This window comes from Chrysemys picta, chromosome 10, assembly GCF_011386835.1.
Source record: "Chrysemys picta bellii isolate R12L10 chromosome 10, ASM1138683v2, whole genome shotgun sequence".
Lineage (NCBI taxonomy): Eukaryota > Metazoa > Chordata > Testudines > Emydidae > Chrysemys > Chrysemys picta.
Genome location: NC_088800.1, coordinates 55,764,163 through 55,782,016, shown reverse-complemented (window position 1 = coordinate 55,782,016; position 17,854 = coordinate 55,764,163). Strand labels below are relative to the sequence as shown.

The following is a 17,854-nucleotide window of genomic DNA, read 5'->3' as shown; positions in this document are numbered from 1 at the left end:
TATCTTATGTTTTAACCCACTCAGCAGTAGCCACATGCTCGGAGCTGAGAGGATAAGAGAAGAAAAGTGGAAGTGCAGCTAAACACACTGGCCAGGAGAACAGTATCCAAGTCATAGCATTGACACTCGCCTCAGTGTTTCTAGCAGAATTCCTTGCTCAGTGTATTTGACAAGCTGCAGTATTGCACGGATTTGCTAGTTTCAACCACGGTGTCATACCATATACACATGCCAAACTAGTTAGTAAGGAAAAGTATCAGCATTACTTCATTTGCTTAGTAAAACATCTGAAGTGCCAACAGTTCCCTCCTTTTATTTATAGGTAAAGTATGGTGCACTTGGTGAATACATTGGCACTGAACATTCACAATAATACTGACCAGCATATGCTGCAGAAAGGCACAGTAACAGCCCTTTTGGATGGGGTGACAGCAACAGGTAGGTACAGAGACAGGAGCCAGCTCTGGCCAATGCAATAACGACTTGCCCTGAACTGCAATGAACAGAGGCTCTACCCATTGAGCACTCACTCCAGGAGGTGGCAGTAGATCAGCATTTGGAAATGCACCATAAAGGAAGCTGCACCTTTTCCTATGCAACAGCTTGTTTTCACTCTTACCATTTTCCAAACATTTAAATATAAAAGCAGCAATGGTTTGCTTACATAAGAGGCATCACATTCCCCATGACATGGAGCAGGATTGCTGTCGGTGCTGGTCTCTAGAGTGATTATGCAATGATTTTTCCAAAATTGACAGTGACCCAGTAATTCGCAGAACTTACTGGTCAGGTAAATGGCTTTGGGATCCATTTAAAGGGACTACGTCAGTGCAACATCGGCAGAGTGCAGACACTAGACTAGTATACAAAAGCCAGAGTACCACTCCAAGCCACAAACATAAATCTTTAATGTGAGTAAGACTGGCAAGAGAACAGCATATTTTACTTACATTTTTATATTTAGACCAAAACTCCTCATAAGCAAAGGTGCTATAAAGAACAAAATGCTCCAACATGATAAACCGCAACATACAACAAATCAATGCATGGTGGGTTCCTTTCTAACACTCTATTACACTTGTGTGATCAGCTTTAGAGTTTTATTTGTTATTAGATCCTTTGTGTTCCTAGAAAGGAAATACACTGGGCCAGGCCTTGCTCTCAGCAACATGTACACCCCTGCCACTGGCTTCAACAGGAGCTGCAGGTGTAACTGAAGACAAGATTTGAGCCCAGCATATCAATCAGCTGCCAACCTGTGTGATGTTCCCTCATCATAGGTTAATTTATTCTAATGATGACCTTGTAAATAAGAGCCCTGAAAAGCAGGAGCTCACCGATTGCGATACATAGAGATTACAAAACAATAATTAAAATGCAATATTAATTGTAAAACAAAAAGGAACTAGATTCCCCCCAATACCTAAACATGCATCTAGAAGACTAACACACCAAGGACAACTCCTGCACCTCTGCAAAAAAACAAACAAAACCCCCACTCCCCCCGCAAATTAAAGGAAATCGAAGAGTTAAGTGAATTATCAGAGGCTCAGCAAGGAAAAAAAATGGCTGGAAAACCCCAACACACTGCCCACACTAATGCAATAGTATTTACAAATACCTTAAGTTTCCACTATGGGAAAATGGTAAGATTTAACTGTGTTAATTTCAGATACCTGCCTTACCTAATTAATAAGTAGGCTGGGAAGTCAAAACTGGACAGCAGTGGCTGGAGTTACATTACTTTAGTTCATGATTCTGCACATACTAACTGCTTCAGCTAAATTATTCTGTGGGAAGTCTCACAATAGCACGATCCTTGTGATCGCCACTGTGGCTGACACAGTGAACTCAGAGGAAGTTTTTCCTCCCTAATTTTAAAATTAATCTAGTTACAGATATTTGATTCTTCCCACACTGTGTTATAGTCCAGGTTCCTTTCACCTCAGTTGTAAGCACCAATGAGATAAGCCAGTTCAGTGTAAATTCATATACACAGAAACCAGGCCAAGGGCCCACCCTTATTAGGCAACCTTCTGTCTTAAGAGGCCACACCTCAAGGTGCCATCACATGTACAAAGTACAATTCTGCTCTACCCTGATTGGAAGGCTACCTCCATTAAGCATGACTGAACTCCGTTACAAAGAGATCAATCCAGATATTGTGTTTCACTTGAACACAGGCTTTTTATAGTAGGTATGTGTAAATATTACTAGGGATAGGCCCAAGCATATCTCAGTATTGTGCCCCAGGTACTTTGGTCATCGTCATGAAGATGAACTGGAGTTGTTTAAGAGGGAAATTAGGGGCTAGTTTTGTTTGTCCTAAATTAGCTGGAATACTGAGATGTTTCTCAAACACTGGAAAATGAGTTGCTAAGCACTTAAAAAAAGCAAGAAAAACCTTAAATTCCTCTGGATGTGCACAAACCAAAGGAAAAATGTGAATTTAGGTAGCACCAGTGCTACTGATGATCTCAAACTCGAATTGTGAGAAGGGGCAAGTGGACGTTCCAAAAAGGTATCAGTGTTACAAATGATACAGCAGGTTACGTTTCCAACCATAGCACTAGCTCTAACTGCTGCATTCCTTGTGTCATGCCAATCAACACATATGTAAATCACTGATCTATGTTGAAGTCAATTCATCAGATTTATTTATTCCTACTAAAACAAAATCCTGGTAAACAGTACGTAACTCTGTATCTCTACAAACTCACAGCTATCTGCCAAATAATAAAAATTCAAAACTACAAAAGATGAGTTGTGTTCAGTAAATATAAATGGGAAATTTAGGCTTTTTGTAGAATGTTTATCAGACTATTTACAGTGCAATACAGATCATTTGAGTTCAGATCTCGCCAGCTTCTCTCTCTTCCGATCTCTTGGAACGAGATTTGCCATTTGTGCTCTCATGCCGTCTTTCAGAAGAGCTCTTCTCTTTCCTCTCTCTGTCTCGTGACTTTTCTCTTGAAGATCGGTCTCTAGAGGATCTGAAGTACAAACCAAGCCACTGTAAAATTTTGCATCTAAAAGCATTCATGAATGTGCACTTGATGGCAAAGAGTTGTTTCTATCAGGAAATAAAGTATGTCTCAGGAGGCACATGCTTAGCTAATGCTATGTCAGGACTACAGGTCACCCTGTAGTGAACTGAAAGATCAGACAGTCTCTCGGTGAGCTTTGTGTAACAGCCACCATCATGTGACTATTTGTGGAAGTCAAGGAACATTTCTCAGTGGTAAGAGAAACATGTAGGCTTTGTCACTCTCCCCTTAAATAGCTTGACACAGGAGACTCTTTAGGGTGTTGCCTACAGAGCAACAGTAGAAGTGTGCACAGTTCCTTTCACTTCAGCTCTATTTCTGTTTCTCTTACAGCACTTTTGGCTATACTGAGAGACAGTGGCTTCCTGCCTAGAGTGCTCCTTTACATTAAATTGACTCTCCTCCTTGGGCTCAAATGTTTGTGTAGTCCTGGGCTTTTGGTACTTTGCCTCTTGAGAACTATCAGTTTTGCCAGCATCCTCTGTTCAAAATAACAGCTGTAATTTTGGACTCAGGGACCACTCTGCTAGCACACATTATCATATGATAGCTAGGATTTTAATTAAGGCTTGACTACTTCAGCCTGGGCAGAATTAAGTAAACTAGCTTCCTTAAGTCCAATCTTCCAGTAGCGACCTATGCTAAGAGTCAACTAGTCATCAAACACCCTTCAAGAGGTGCTATTCCCATCAGGTTCCTTACACCCCCGGTACCTTCAGAGGGCATGGAAAGCATTTTATTCTAGAGCTCCTACGATATAGAAACATTTCCTTTCTAGTCACAAAAGGTTGGTGTAGGGTTTTATTTACATGCAAGCTTCAATTACTCTGGAAGGTAAGGTTGAGACACTATATCAAATGCTTTCATAACACCCAGATATATCAAAGCCACCATTTTGTCTTCATCTCTATGTCAGTCATTCAGCCCCCAAAACAAGCTAGCCTGTTTGAGAAGGTGTATTCTTTAGCCCCTCCCCTCAATGGTGCCTCTTGCCCATAATTCCATTAGTTTCCAGACGTTTGGAGAGCTCTGCTTTGCTATGGAATAGTAATTGTCAGGCTCACTAATTTCTTTTTAGAAAATGGGATTGCCACCGGCTTTTCGCCAATCTTCTGGAACCTCCCCAGTTCATGAGTTTTCAGAAATGCCTGTCACTGGAACAATAAGTTTGTTAGCCAATTCCTATGGGGCACATGTTATCCAAGGGGGCTAGTTTGTATATGTTGAAGTTTTCCGAAGTATTCCCTTACCTGCTCTTTAGCAATAGTTATTACAGGGTCTTCCTCACTTCCTAATTGTCCAAACTTCTTTTCTTTATTTTTCATGTTCAAGACAGATTTAAAAAAGGACTTTAGTATCTCAGCCATTTGTGAGTCAACATTATTTTCACCCCCCCTTATTTATTAACAGGCCTACTTTCTCTCTGATGCTTCTTTCCCTCCCCCTTCGCATATCTGTAAAAACCCTTCTTATTCCCCATAGCTCCTGAGCTAGCAGTCGCACAAGCACCGTGTGTGCATAATGTGTTGTATATCATTTGCATTGTACTCAGGTGGGTTCACGAAGGGGGATGCAGTACTAAACACAGCTTCCTCAAAGCTGTCCAGAGCACTGTTAGAGCATGCTATGGCTGACTTCAGCAAAAAGCCTGCTGACATGCATGCACACACAGGATCAGCATTTAGGCCCTTGCCTTTTGGACTTACAAGTACTGCAAGGGAGCATGCTCGTCCCTTGAGGTGCAGAGTATTTAATATTACTCTTAGATGCCTGCTCCCACCCTTCCACTAACCCAGGGACTATTTTAGGGGCCAGCTCCCGAAGAGACACATCAAGCTCTTCTGTAATATGGGACCTTGAGGGAAGAGAGGAGTAAAGGGGAAATGCCATAACTCCTGCAGTCCCCTTGCCCTCCCAAAACATGGGAATTCCTAGAGAACCATCCATCCTTCCTGCCAGAACATGCCAGAGACCGATCAAGATGTAGTCCAGGCTCCAGCAAACAATATACCCCTTTCCCAATGACAACCCACCAGAAAAGAACATGTGTCTGAGACCCCCTTAAATGCTGAGATGATATAGAACCATACCAAGAGGCAGCTGTGCAAACAGTAGACAGCCCATGCCATGCTGATGCCCAACATCTCTTTTGTACTTTGCTTTTAGCAGGCTAAGAGGGAAGTTCCAGATTTGCCCCAACAGGCTCTTTGGCCTTTTTCTATAGAGGCGTGAGTGAGGGAAAGGTTTCCCTAACAGCGGGCCCTCATGTTGTGATTCAAAAAGAAAAGCAAAGGTTCTCCTCTAGACACACATCTCTATTACACCAGTCATGCCTCAACTTGCTCCCTGGCACCATCATCTGCAGATGACCATGGGGAAGAACGTCACAGGCTTGGGGGTTAGTCACAGTTCTTATAGAACAGTGGTTTTCAAACTGAGGGTCCACAGACTATGTCTAAGATTTCCAAAGGGGTCCACACCTCCATTTGAAATTTTTTAGGGGTCTGCAAATGAAAAAAGGGTTGAAAACCACTGTCCTACATGCTTTAGTTCCTAACTTTAAGGTTAGCCCCACTCCCCCTGGGTGGAAGGCCATTCACAACATCAAGGACTCCCACAGAAGGGCTCCCCCAGCTGGTGGTGCTGTGTGAAGGGGAGTACATACTTGTGTTTTGAACTCCTGTCTCTGGAACCCCGGCGGTGACCTCTGCTGTGGCTGCGTGAGCGGCTCCGATGGCGTCTGTGTCTGTCTCGCTCTCGGGACCTGGAGCGGGACTTCCGTTTCTCGCGGGAAGCGGATCGTGAGCGCCTTCGTCTCCTGTCCCGAGATCGTGATCTGAGAGAACACACAAGCAGTTTCAAACCCCAAGGTTCTGTACACGTGAGACACCTCCCTGCCAACACAGTCAAGACAGGGGCATTCCAGAGTAACACTGCATCTGAAGAGACAGCAGCAACCAACTTCAGTTGTGCTTCACTATACATCCGTCCTAACGCAGAAGGCAACCCAGCCCAGGGAGCACACACCATCCTGGGACGGAGGGCAATCAACAAGAACCCAAAGCTGGTAAATTCCAAACGGGAAACCAGCTGACAAGTTCCTAACCTCAACGTCCATTCAAACACATGCTGATATAGCGCACAGCTACAGTGCAGCAGTCAGAAATGGGACCACACATTAAAGGAGGAGAAGCTGAGGAATAAATGGCTATGGGAAGTGCCATGCAAGATCTTTAGAAGGACTGCAAATGAACTCTTTCCTATGAAAATGCTGCACTTTAAAAAGTAAACTCATTTCAATCTGTCCTAAAACAAGCAACAAAGGGTGACAATATATTTGTAAGGAAGTGGGGAGAAAAGTTAAACAATCACGAAGTTGTTCCTGGCACAGAATGCCATTGTACTGATGTGCCAGGGACATCTGGCATCCATCTACAGTTGCCGGAATCCCAACAACTTTGTACTTACAAAGCACATTCCATTCAGGGACTCCAAAGCTCTGTGCACATAAACGATACAGACATTCTACTGCAAACAGGCATCCAGCATATTCACTTGTTTAAATGCTGGAGTTAATGTGCCCAGTGCCTGGATGTCTGGAGTAGTCGGCACTTCTCTCTCAAGTTACTGCATTCCTCTGTCCACACAGATCACTTTTAGAGACTAGGGAAGTGTAGGGTCCTGAAAGTGCACTTGTGGCAGTTCCATTTTCATTCAACAAGGGCAACAGGTGGGTCTGGGAAATCACAGCAGCTATTGAAAGTATTACTAGGCTTCTGATTACCATATCCAGGAACCAAACACAATTAAACTAGGCAGGAACAAGCACATGCACATGCTGTATTGAATAAGCCTTCGTAAGATTTACATACTCACCTTCTGCGATCTCTATTTTTGGAGCCAGACCTAGAAAGAAGAGCAAAGTTTATTTCAGAGAGTGAACAACAAAGAGAAAATTCATGACGTCACTATGGGTTTTCATAAGATCTCCCATTCTATAACATCGCTGTTCTCCAGGACACTGCAGCACACTGAGTAACTTGGCCCCTCAACTGGGGCCAACAGCATAGTGGAAATCAGATGTACATCAATGGCTTATTCAACTCCAAAAAACTGCATTGGTCCAACTTGGTTTTGGGTGCTCCATGTAACAATAATTAAATGCAAAACCAACACCCACCCATTCGCTGTAGTGTTAAGTATGCACACTGCCCTCTGTTATGTACAGTATTAACATCTCATCATTTGTTTACCACCTTTGACCAGTCGTTTTCAACCTGTGGTCCGTGGACCTGAGAGTCTGCAGACTATGTCTATAAGCTTGTCATTACTATAGAACAGTGGTTTTGAACCTGGGGTCCGCAGACTGAAAGCCACTGCCTTAGACACATGTAGCTGAGATTTCTTGAGGCCATGAATTTTAAAGTTATCATAAGGAATTGTGCAATAGCTCAGACTTAAGGTCGCATGTTCAACCTTTAATTTTGCAATAACTCCCTTCTGGCAGTTTAACCTCGCACACATCCATTAACAGAAAATTACATGAAAAATGTTGAGTGGAGGGTGAAGTCTTGTTTTAAATGGACATTATTAAACAAACAACACCTGGCTAAGAGGCCAGAACCCCATACTAAGGAAGGGACTTTAGTGAGAGGGTGCATTTACTGAATGAAGTCAGTATGTATCATGACTTAGCCACAAGGAAAGTTATTAGTTAATTATAGCACTGGAAAATAAAAAGGGAATTCTGCTAACAGAACAGTAACAAGGTTGGAACTGAACTTGGAGCTAGACAGATTTAGCACATGCTGACAAGCTGGGCTTAAGGTACAGCTGATACACGAGAAAGAAGTTAAATCAATGTTGTCTTACTCCCGTGATGTAACTCAACTTGACAAATAGAACAGCAGAGCCTTCCTATAGACAAGCGACATTTGAGATCATTTTTGGTGTTCCCTACTGTATCTTCAAATAAAAATGTCACACTGTAACAGGTATGGAATTTGACAGCTTTAGGAAGATAATGTTCCCTTCAAAAGCATTGACCACTATCTGACTCTCCGGAAGAGGCCTGAACTTTCAGAGGGGTGGGAATGTATGCTCTGTATGGGTCATAGGCTGAAGAAGGGCTGTGGTATTTGCTCAGGCAAAGCCATATGGGAAGCCTGCAGGTACCAAGTGAGGTTCTAGGCCAACACTTTAAGCTCTTAGCATGTATAGCGTTGTGTATGTCCAGAAGCATCATGCTCAGCCAGGTCTGGCATGGGATCCAACACTAATAGCTAGCACACCACCAATCCCACACCTAAAGAGCCATTAACCTGCGTCTCTCTCCTGACCCTCAGGAACCAGGCTTTTGGAAGGAAGGAAGTAAGGAGGAGCTGAGAGGAGGCAGCCTCTGGGGGAAGTGAGCCAGCATTGTGGGACAGTCTGACCAAAGAAACTCTTGAGTATTTTCTCAAGGCAGCCAGGTCAGGTTTGGTGAGTTTCTGGCAGAAACGAGCTCCACACTTGAGAGGCTACCATGGAGAGGACTCTCCTTTAGATAGACATATGACAGCATCCAGGCATGTTATGGCCCTGAGGTGGGTCAGAGAGAGGCTACCAGGAGGCAGGAGGCAGCTGGACCGTAAGCCATTTAGGGCTTCATTTTTAGGAACCTTGCATTTTTGTGGGTGTATTCCTGGCAGCCAGCACAGTGACCTCATCTGCCAGCCACATCAGTGCCTGCGGAGCAACCCCTCTGATCAGTCCAAGGTAAAGCACATTGCAGCAGCATTTCCTAGATGCCAACAAAGCAGGACGCTAGAAGCAAGGTCTTTGAGAGCGGAGAGCTCAGTTTTTGGCCATCCAAAGGCAACAAAAGGATTTTCTGGACACCATGTTGGGGGTCTCGTTGCAGAGATGTACACAGTAATGCCCTGAGACTATGGATCATTTTCACAATGAATGGGGAGACGCTGCCAACTGATGGGGCACTCAGATGCTGCCAGTTCCCCCAGAGGCTGCCCCCTGCGAATAGGCACGATCATGTCCAGGCTGAGCTTAAGCCAGCTGGTTTCTATGCAATATCCTTGTCTGTCAGTCATACTGGAGGAAGCAGGAAGAGAGTTCTTTCTGGGTCACCAGCATACAAACATAATAGCTCACGTTGTCTCGCTCTCCCCTAGGGTATTTACATCCACATTGAACAAGAGGCAACAAGAACCACCCACAGCTGAAAGCCACCAAGAAGAGCAAACACCCTCTGGGATTTCTCAAACAGAAATGAGCAGAACCATAGCAGGAAGATTCCTGGCACTCCTGCTGTGTCCCAAAGGTAAGTCAAAAGCACCTCACTGGTAAGGTATGAAAGGCTGCTGAAGAAAGGGATAGATAAGACAACAAAATATAATATTGCCTCTATATAAATCCATGGTATGCCCACATCTTAAATACTGCATGCAGATGTGGTCAACCCCATTTCAAAAAAAGATATATTGGAAAAGGTTCAGAAAAGGGCAACAAAAATGATTAGGGGTATGGAACGTCTGCCATATAAGGAGAGATTAATAAGACTGGGACTTTTCAGCTTGGAAAAGAGACGACTAAGTGGGGTACGATAGAAATCTATAAAATCATGACTGGTGTGGAGAAAGTAAATAAGGAAGTGTTATTTACTCCTCATAACACAAGAACTAGGGGTCACCAAATGAAATTAGTAGGCAGCAGGTTTAAAACAAGCAAAAGGAAGTATTTTTTCACACAGCACACAGTCAACCTGTGGAACTCTTTGCCAGAGGATGTTGTGAAGGCCAAGACTGTAACAGGGTTCAAAAAAGAACTAGATAAGTTCATGGAGGATAGCTCCATCAATGGCTATTAGCCAGGATGGGCAGAGATGGTGTCCCTAGCCTCTGTTTGCCAGAAGCTGGGAATAGGCAACAGGGGATGGATCACTTGATGATTACCTGTTCTATTCATTTCCTCTGAGGCATCTGGCATTGGCCAGTGTTGGAAGACAGGATACTGGGCTAGATGGACCTTTGGTCTTCACTCTTAATTAGTGAAGATGCCTGCCATCTGTTCCTTGCCTCGACATCTTCACTCACAGATTGGTGCTATTTCAGTACAATGTCCTAACCTGAAGTCTGTTCATGGAATTAGTGCATGGCAGGAGCTATTTGAGCAGATCTAGCAGCACCTTCTTAGTAATTTCAGAAGGATAGAGACTGGGCCATAGTTCAAGCCGTGTGTTCAGAGTTGGTTTCTTAAGCAGGGGATAAGCCAGCACATGCCTGAAAGTCCCTAGGAGCCTCTAGCTTTCAGCAATGCAGCTGAAGATACAAAAAAAAAAAAAAAAAAAAAAATCTATATCGTGCTGCAGTGAGTCGGTGTGGCTCCCCTCTTGCCCAGCAGAGGGAGCACCCTTGCAGGTACCCGAGTGGGCGGAGCCACCGCCGCCTGTTCCCACCCCCCGGAAGTCAAGGAGCAGGACAGGAAGTATAAAGGCTGGCCGCCGGAGCTCGGTCAGGGCCCAGCTGCCGCACGGAGCGGACGTGCCGCTGGGAGCCCGCTGAGACCCGAGACCGTTGCCCTAACTGGCCGGAGCTCCCCCGAGCCCACTACGAGGAGGAGCCGCCGGAGCCCCCCCTGCACCCGGTATTGGGAGGAGCCGTCGGACCTGCCCGGCGCCAACTACGAAGGCAAGGAGCCTCCAGAGCCCCTCCGCCCCTGTTGTTACCCGGAGGAGCCGCCGGAGCCCCAGTAGCCGGATTTCCCCGAGGAGCTGCCGGACCTGCCCCCAAGCCCCGGGCGGGAGGAACCGATGCTGGTGGCCTGGCCTGGACCCGGCGGCACCAACGAGGTAGGCCCTGAGGGGGAACCAGGAAGTAGCCCGGGGGTAGCCGACCCCGGTCAGGCTGCAGACGCATGTGAGCCGATGTCAGTGGGCCCCTTACTGAATGAGGGAGGCAACCTAGTGACCGAGGATGTGGAAAAAGCTAATGTACTCAATGATTTTTTTGCCTCTGTCTTCACGAACAAGGTCAGCTCCCAGATTGCTGCACTGGGCAGTACCGTATGGGGAGAAGGTGACCAGCCCTCTGTGGAGAAAGAAGTGGTTTGGGACTATTTAGAAAAACTGGACGTGCACAAGTCCATGGGGCCGGATGTGCTGCATCCGAGGGTGCTAAAGGAGTTGGCGGGTGAGATTGCAGAGCCATTAGCCATTATTTTTGAAAACTCATGGCGATCGGGGGAGGTCCCAGATGACTGGAAAAAGGCTAATGTAGTGCCCATCTTTAAAAAAGGGGAGGAGGAGGATCCGGGGAACTACAGGCCAGTCAGCCTCACCTCAGTCCCTGGAAAAATCATGGAGCAGGTCCTCAAGGAATCAATTATGAAACATTTAGAGGAGAGGAAAGTGATCAGGAACAGTCAGCATGGATTCACGAAGGGGAAGTCGTGCCTGACTAACCTAATTGCCTTCTATGACGAGATAACTGGCTCTGTGGATAAGGGGAAAGCAGTGGATGTGTTATTTCTTGACTTTAGCAAAGCTTCTGATATGGTCTTCCACAGTATTCTTGCCGCCAAGTTAAAGAAGTATGGGCTGGATGAATGGACTGTAAGGTGGATAGAAAGCTGGCTAGATCGTCGGGCTCAACGAGTAGTGATCAATGGCTCCATGTCTAGTTGGCAGCCGGTTTCAAGCGGAGTGCCCCAAGGGTCGGTCCTGGGGCTGGTTTTGTTTAATATCTTTATTAATGATCTGGAGGATGGTGTGGACTGCACTCTCAGCAAGTTTGCAGATGACACTAAACTAGGAGGCGTGGTAGATACACTAGAGGATAGGGATCGGATACAGAGGGACCTAGACAAATTAGAGGATTGGGCCAAAAAAAACCTGATGAGGTTCAACAAGGACAAGTGCAGAGTCCTGCACTTAGGACGGAAGAATCCCCTGCACTGCTACAGACTAGGGACCGAATGGCTAGGTAGCAGTTCTGCAGAAAAGGATCTAGGGGTCACAGTGGACGAGAAGCTGGATATGAGTCAACAGTGTGCTCTTGTTGCCAAGAAGGCTAACGGCATTTTGGGCTGTATAAGTAGGGGCATTGCCAGCAGATCGAGGAACGTGATCGTTCCCCTTTATTCGACATTGGTGAGGCCTCATCTGGAATACTGTGTCCAGTTTTGGGCCCCACACTACAAGAAGGATGTGGAAAAATTGGAAAGAGTCCAACGGAGGGCAACAAAAATGATTAGGGGTCTGGAGCACATGACTTATGAGGAGAGGCTGAGGGAACTGGGATTGTTTAGTCTCCAGAAGAGAAGAATGAGGGGGGGATTTGATAACAGCCTTCAACTACCTGAAGGGGGGTTCCAAAGAGGATGGAGCTCGGCTGTTCTTAGTGGTGGCAGATGACAGAACAAGGAGCAATGGTCTCAAGTTGCAGTGGGGGAGGTCCAAGTTGGATATTAGGAGAAACTATTTCACTAGGAGGGTGGTGAAACACTGGAATGCGTTACCTAGGGAGGTGGTGGAGTCTCCTTCCTTGGAGGTTTTTAAGTCCCGGCTTGACAAAGCCCTGGCTGGGATGATTTAGTTGGGAATTGGTCCTGCTTTGAGCAGGGGGTTGGACTAGATGACCTCTTGAGGTCCCTTCCAACCCTGATATTCTATGATTTAGTGTGTTTCGGTCAGGACACCCCACTGACCAGCAGCAACACGAGCCGCTGCTAGGGCCCCGGGCTGGGACGCAGTGGAGTGGGTGGGCCTGCGTCCCCCCCTGCCACCCCACTCTTGGGTGGCAGGTTTCCCCCTCACCCAACGCTCAGGTGTAGGAACCTGGGCCTACCCAACTGTTTGCTCAGCCCCTGCACCAGAGGGCCTGAGCTGTGACTGTTTGTGCCCCGCCCTGATCCAGGGCCTGGGCCTCCCTGATTGTTTGCTCAGCCCCTGTACCCGAGGGTCTGAGTTCCCTGAGTGTTGCTCAGCCCCTGCACCAGAGGGCCTGAGCCCTGAACTAACTGTTGTTTGCTCAGCCCCTGCCCCAAAGGGCCTGAGCTGTGACTGTTTGTGCCCCACTCTGATCCAGGGCCTGGGCCTCCGAACTACTCGTTGCATTGTTGCTCAGCCCCTGCACCAGAGGACCTGAGCCCCTGAACTAACTGGTTGTTGTTCCACCAGTGGTGAGTCAGTGTGGCTCCCCTCCTGCCCAGGAGGGTCAAGCCCCGGCACAAACCTCTTACAGGTGCTTTTTTTTCTTAATCAAGTGCACTCCTAGGAGCTTACACAGGGACAACAACAGTGCCAGGAATGAACCTGACACAAGGCTCACCTGCTTAGTCATGGTTAGCCCCCATTGCCTATGCCACAGCAGATCTCTCTTAGCCCTTAATGACAGCATTATTTTGGAAAGGATCCATCTGTCATTTTCAGGGTTCTTGTAACAGCCACAAATATGAGAGCTGCACTCTTTTACAGCCCATCCCTGAAGAGGGGCTCACTTGCTTTCACTCACCGTCTGCCCATTCTCTCTTCTCTTTCTCTCTCTTCTCTCCGCCTCAGACGATCTTGGTTTCTTTTCTCCTGTTTTTCTGCCACCATTTTCTAAGTTGAAAAAGAATTCACATGCTGCGTTAGACACACAACAAGGGAGTAAACTAAGACAGCGGGAAGACCTTGCAGTTGGAGGCAAAATGCAGTAATTCAATAGATTTGTGCAACATTTGCCTTTTCCAACACGTCATGTCATCTCTTTATTGGCTTGAAAGGGATTCAGATTCCAAGGCCAGAAGGGACCATTGCGATCACCTTGTCTGACCTCCTGAGTAACACAGGCCATAGACAATCCCCATAGTCCTCATTTACAATTTCACTTTGAAACCTATCAGCTAGCCAGCTTTTAATCAATTTGATGTGCGCCATGTTAATTTTTTATCACTTGAGCTTTTTAATCAAAAAGTGTTGTGCAGCATCATGTCAAATAACGTACAGAAGTCGCAGTATATTATTACAGCAACACTAGTACCTTTATCAAACAAACCTGTAAATCTCATAAAAAGACATCAAGTTAGTCAGACAGGATCTAATTTCCATAAACCCATGCTGATTGGCATTAATCATATTACCGTCCTCTAATTCTTTATTAATCGAGTCCAGTATCTATTACCTTGCCCAGGATCGATATCAGACTAACAGGCCTATAATTACCCATGTCATCCTGTTTATGCTGGATGTGAGGCTATAAAGAACTGCTTATGAGACGAGACAGAAGGCTGGGGAACAGAACATGGATGGTACAGACTTTGTTACAGATTATTTAACACCTGAAAAGCAGTTGCTTACTTGCCTGCCAACACCCCTATTCAAAGTCCTGTGTTTTCCCCTAAATCCGTTGAAAGCATCACAAACATATACCAGTGCAAGGAACACAGCTCTGGGTGCCTGTGGCTGTTAGCTTTAGCATTAGCTGTTTAGGCTGTAGGCCCTTTGGGGCAGGGATTGTCTCTCACTGTTTGTATGTAAAGCACCGAGCACAAGGGGATCCTGATTTTGGTTAGCGCCTCTAGGCCTCATTGTAATACAAATACTCAATCACATCACAGAATGGAGAACCCTGATCTGAGCAAGCAGAAAGCACCAGTTCACTTGTAAGGTTTGTGAAGTGACTGACTTGGCTAAGTGTCAGTTCTACCATTCACATGAGCCAAGCTACTGTCTGTGCATCCAACTTCACTTAAAGTTCATGTTTTTAAAATCCTTCCATTATCAATACTTCAGCTTCTGCTTCACTTAGACCTTCATTGTCTGCACTCTGTAAACACACTTTGCATTGCTACAGCATCTCACCAGTATGTCTGAGTGTTTTATAAAATGCTAAAAACCAAAAAATATATGTATAATTTTTAAAACAAATGACAGACTTCCCACTGCAAATTGTGGCGCAGTCCTTTGGACTCCAATTCAGACTATACCAAGAGCCCCATTTATGTAAGGAGGAAGCCCCTCTAGTGTAATTCTTTGCCCTGTTCCTCTATAGGTACAATTTCAGTTACGTAGACATTACAGGGCTGAAGCAGACGTGAGGTTAGGCAAACCTCCACTTGGAGTTTCATCGATCTTGAATTCAGAGTGTTTCAGAACAAAGACTGTGTAGAGTTTCCATACAAGCCAAAAACAGCAGGTTACAAAACAAATTAAATAACTAAGTATTCACTGGAGAGCTGTCGGGCCACTGCTGGCCAAGGTGGAGGAATGGGGTTTAAAATATAACTGATTACCCTCAACTGGTCCAATTTTTCACGGATCTGAATGAAACCCAAGTGTAATTTGCCTCCAAAGTGATCAGCCAGACGCCGGTCGTTGTCATGGAGACCAAGGTACGCTGAGCAGACCTCACAGACGCGCAGCTTCTGCTGCTGGAAACTGGATGCGGGCATGGAATTGCGGTATTCTTCCTGCGGAGAGGCAGAGACAGCTCAAAACCAGGGGAAACCACCATAACACACACAGGACACATGCAACCCTCAGAGAGCTTGGAGTGTTTTAAATTTAAACAGGAATCTCATTCTCAACATTTGAACCACTTCTAACACTTCAGTAAAATCTGTGCAAGAAATTACTATTACTGTGCAACCTCCTGCTTTAAAAAAAAGACCTAAAAAGCACCTGCTAATAAGAACCCAGGAACTGCCAGACTGGATCAGACTAATGGTCCATCTAGCCCAGTATCTGCTCTCTGATCATGTCTAGTACCAGCTGCTTCAAAGAAAGAAACCCTGCAGCAGGCATTGTTAGATGGATGAAAGCTTATAGAGAACATTGCATCTTCTTTCATTCTTTGAGACCAATCACTTGCTAGCTCACTGTGCAGATGGAGAGGGGAGGCTGCCCAGCTGGGTGCTATGTGCTCTGTTTACTAATTCAGTTCATCATTACATAAAACATGGGAACACAGTAAGTGTTGATATTGGCAAACCTCTGCTTCTTTCTTCTTTGCTCGGACCTTCTCCACTTCCATCAGGATCTTTTGGGATTCATCCACATTTCCTTCAGCTCCCAGCTGCTCAGCTTTAGCAAGCAGTTTTCCTATGTCTTCATTCAGCTCATGAACTTTTTCTGCCTAAAGAGAGGAGTTTGCTTTTAATAAGACAAAGAACCTGTAAAGCTTGTGGGATTTGCAGATAATGAATCCTTCACTTGCATTTATAGCTACAGATACACAGGGGCCTACAATAAACCATTCCACTGCCACCATGACCCCAGGGCTGGTTCCAGTGGCCTGCAGTGCCCCCACAGAGAGGGGAGAAAACTGTCCTTTCCCTCCAGATCCCAATTTCTATCCCTTGTTGTTCCTGCCTGCCTCCCACCATTACCAGGATCTTTTAACGATGACTGGAATTTCCTTCAGGCCCACTCCCCCGCTGCATGGATGACAGCTCCCTTGGGAGAGTCCCTCCCTAGCATTTGCTAACACCCCCACCTGAAGTTTTAACAAATGGGATGGAATAAATAATTACACAGGAAAGGGCCCAACATCCAGGTCCCTGAACCAGCCTTGCATTAATTATAACTTAACCTGGAACTGGTTTAAATGCACCTCATACTTCTAGCATCAGGCAGGCTTACATTATCCTCTGCCTCGGTATTCATGCAGGCCAGCTAACAGGATAGTACCAGATGGCAGAAACTTTACTTTAAGAATGAAGTCCCAGGTCACGCTCCAGTACGATACACACCACCTATTCAGATTAATCACCCTTTCACTACTGATGTGTATATGAGAGAGAGAGCTCACCATTTCCACAGGAACCACCTGTATTTCAAATTAAACTGTAACTATTCAAACGCTGTTAACACTGGTTTGCCTCTATGGTGTTCTAGCTTCATTGGAGCTGACACCTATTTTCAACCTATTAGGAAAGCCACAATGTTTCAAGATGGACACCCTCAGAGACAGAATGCTTTAGAGAACTCACTAGGCAAAAGCAGTAGCTGCAGGCAGCATCCTTATTATTTTAATCTTTGCCCCAGCTAAAGATGATCTATCAATATCTACAGTGAACTACAGAAAATTTTCAATCAAGTCCTACATTTGCTTGTAAAATTCCAAGAGGGAGAATAATTGGCTGGTTACAATTTTAAGTAGCACTGGATTTGAGCTGAAGAGCTCAAGGAATATGGGCTACTGACCTCCAAGTTTTTCTACCACAGCAAATGTCCTCCCTACTACCACAAAGGGTGTGGGGAGGAATAATAAAAAAATCAGGTTAGTTAATGGGGATGGTTCTTTCGGACCTTTGCTGGTACTTGGGAAGTCACTGGCAGACCAAGATTCCAAGGCATCTGCAGCCTGAATTCCTCAGGCTCGGGGAGGGGACGGATGACAGGATAATGGTCTCCTGCTTTGTTAAAATACAGCATTAATATTTATACATTGCATATTAGATGCATGATGGTTTGGTATATAGGGTTGATCAGCATGACTTTAATGCATTACTCACTAGTAGCAAAGCCACAAGCAAGTTATGCAGGTCACTTAGAGCACTTCTCAGCCATCCCACCCCCCCAGGCATTCTGTATTTGCTTGGGGGTTACAGGAAAAGGTGGAGATAAAATATTCCCAGCATACTAAAACACTAATATTTGCATCCCCTACTTATAAAGCCAAGTGCTTCAGTTACCTTCAGTCAAACTGACAGGGCTCAGAGGAAGCCACAGAAACCTCAAAAATGATTTTAAAATGTGAAGATTTTAGGGTCTGATAATCTCATGACTTTCCAGGGCTGGAAGCAGATGTTGTATAGCCCAAGTGAAA

The 17,854-nt window shown here is 45.5% G+C and overlaps 1 protein-coding gene across 7 annotated transcripts in view; it reads right to left on the bottom strand.

Moving 5' to 3' along the window:
* Positions 1 to 889: 889 nt before the first annotated feature.
* LUC7L (LUC7 like) overlaps positions 890 to 17,854 on the bottom strand; it is a 40,230-nt gene continuing 23,265 nt past the window's right edge. For 4 of the 7 annotated variants that reach the window (XM_005294417.5, XM_065559845.1, XM_065559846.1 and 1 more), the window contains 7 exons: positions 16,016 to 16,159; positions 15,318 to 15,494; positions 13,556 to 13,644; positions 6,924 to 6,953; positions 5,713 to 5,883; positions 4,298 to 4,359; positions 890 to 2,993 (listed from right to left, as the gene is read on the bottom strand). In XM_005294417.5, the coding sequence (XP_005294474.1) occupies positions 4,332 to 4,359; positions 5,713 to 5,883; positions 6,924 to 6,953; positions 13,556 to 13,644; positions 15,318 to 15,494; positions 16,016 to 16,159 (639 nt within the window). In that variant the 3' untranslated portion in view covers positions 890 to 2,993; positions 4,298 to 4,331. The remainder of the gene's footprint in view (positions 2,994 to 4,297; positions 4,360 to 5,712; positions 5,884 to 6,923; positions 6,954 to 13,555; positions 13,645 to 15,317; positions 15,495 to 16,015; positions 16,160 to 17,854) is intronic. The other 3 variants (XM_005294415.5, XM_005294418.5, XM_065559844.1) reach the window with 1 other exon arrangement.